Raw genomic sequence first — 2,193 nt, forward strand, 5'->3', positions numbered from 1 at the left:
TTAATCTATTGTAGAAAAATTTATCAACAGGAAAAGTATTGAAGATTAAGTGAGGTTCTGAATATATTTCATTGAAAGATTTTCTTCAGACATTTTTGTTATTGAAAAAGATGCTTAGAAATGTCTGAAGATAAAATAGGTGAACATTATTTATTACTTAAATGAAAGTATAAATAAAATGTTAGTGAATGGTGGAAAATATATTGTGTTCTACTTACAGTTACCACTGATATTCTGCTGGAATTTTTGGAAGTAGCATTCAATCATATTCTATTCTTTAGAAATTTGTATCCCAAAGAAATATTCGCAAGGAGAAAAATATATAGCACCATAGTGTATGTTTCCGAACATCCGGAGCTCAATGAGTACATAAAAAATGTTTTAAATGCAATTAGAGAGTTAGTGAAAGAGGATGAGAATAGTATTAAGGCGGTGAATCTTGTTTTCTACAACAAAAAGAAAGAACCGATTGAAAAATTTGTTTTTGATCTCGTTAAATTGCAAACAAATAACACAGAGTATGTATTCTCATGAAGAATTTTATAATGATTACATAAAACTATTACATAATTTAATACCTGTTTCAGGAAAGATCCATATTACTTGAAAACAGAAGAAGCATTAAGGACAATATGCTTAAAGCTATCAATGTGTGAGGCATACTTGAAACCACTGCCAGAGGACTCAACCTTCACCATAGAAATTCAAACATATGAAACTGCACATGTTGCACTCAATGAAAATCCACGCTGTGAAGATTTTCCATGGATTATCAATGAAAATGCTCTTGAGATAACTGAGAACAATTTGCTTCCCTTGAAAACTATCAAAACAGACTGTTTACATCTACAAATGTATGTTCTGGAGAATGAAAGTAATAAATATACAGATTAAATTATTCATATGTATTGTACACTTAATATGATATCATTAAATATTAATTGATGTACCATTTTTCTTTACCCCTATTGGTTGTTTTGTATCTGTATAATTGGATAGAAAAGAAAAGGAATAGGGATAAACAAGAATAGCACTAGTGAAATGCGTTAGACAAGGAAAGGAGTAGGGGTAAACAAGGATAACACGAGAGAAATGCGTTAGGCAAGGATAGAAACAGTGCCGCGTGTTAGACAAGGAAAGGAATAGCGGTAAACAAGGATAGGAATAGTGCCACGTGTTAGACAAGGAAAGGAGTAACGGTAGACGAGGATAGCAATAGTACCGTGTGTTAGACGGGGAAAGGAATAGCGGCAGATAAGGATAGCAACAGAACCGTGTGTTAGACAAGGAAAGCAATAGAGATAGACAAGGACAGAAAAAAGGGGCGATCCTGACTAACGCCATCTCGCGTTTGGCTTCGCGAACTAACGACTAGTTAATAGGATAACAGAATATAAACAGAGGTATTAGACAAGGAACGCACTAGTGTGCGACAAGGACAGAGAGAGAACGCTTCCTATTGGTTGGCGGGCACCCAAGCTCTACCAATCACGGTCTAAACCAAGTCGGTCGGTGAAAAATCATTAATAACTCATTAATTAAGATGATTCTGTGAACTTTTAGAGTTGAAGAATGAAGAGTGGACCTTCAGCAACTTTCCCATATACTTTTTAGTTTTCTAGACCCTTTCGATAATTAGTTATTAATATTTTTAGTAAGTGATGTCGGGGACGATACGCGTACCGTCAAGTATCTTTCTGGTATTTCAATAATTTCATAGCTTTCTACTAAATTCCCATGCAAATAACTACATGCATTTGAAAGGCAGGTCCTTTAGCTATATTCTTTTGTAAGTTTTATTACCATATTCCGTTTAGTTTAGAAGTTATTAAACATTATATCAGAGCGTCTTCTGTTCATCGTACTCGTATATAGTCAACTGTTATAAACAATTGCGAATATCTATGAATCTATCTATGAATTGTGAACTTTTAGTATTGAAGAATGAAGAGTGGACCTTCAGCAACATTCACATATACTTTTTAGTTCTCTAGACCCTTTCGATAATTAGTTATTAATATTTTTAGTAAGTGATGTCGGGGGCGATACGCGTACCGTCAGGTATCTTTCCGGTTTTTCAATAATTTCATAGCTTTCTACTAAATTCCCATGCAAATAACTACATGCATTTGAAAGGCAGGTCCTTTAGCTATATTCTTTTGTAAGTTTTATTAACATATTCCGTTTAGTTTA

General features: G+C 33.7%; 1 protein-coding gene across 1 annotated transcript; it reads left to right on the forward strand.

The window, feature by feature from the left end:
• Positions 1-120: 120 nt before the first annotated feature.
• LOC108570650 (mitotic spindle assembly checkpoint protein MAD2B) lies at positions 121-894 on the forward strand. Its single transcript, XM_017932538.1, has 3 exons — positions 121-139; positions 221-518; positions 588-894. The coding sequence occupies exons 1-3, from the start codon at positions 121-123 to the stop codon at positions 892-894; spliced, it is 624 nt and encodes a 207-aa protein (XP_017788027.1).
• The last annotated feature ends 1,299 nt before the right edge of the window (positions 895-2,193 follow it).

The sequence above is a fragment of the Habropoda laboriosa genome, unplaced genomic scaffold (genome assembly GCF_001263275.1).
Source record: "Habropoda laboriosa isolate 0110345459 unplaced genomic scaffold, ASM126327v1 scaffold101, whole genome shotgun sequence".
NCBI classification, from domain to species: Eukaryota; Metazoa; Arthropoda; class Insecta; order Hymenoptera; family Apidae; genus Habropoda; species Habropoda laboriosa.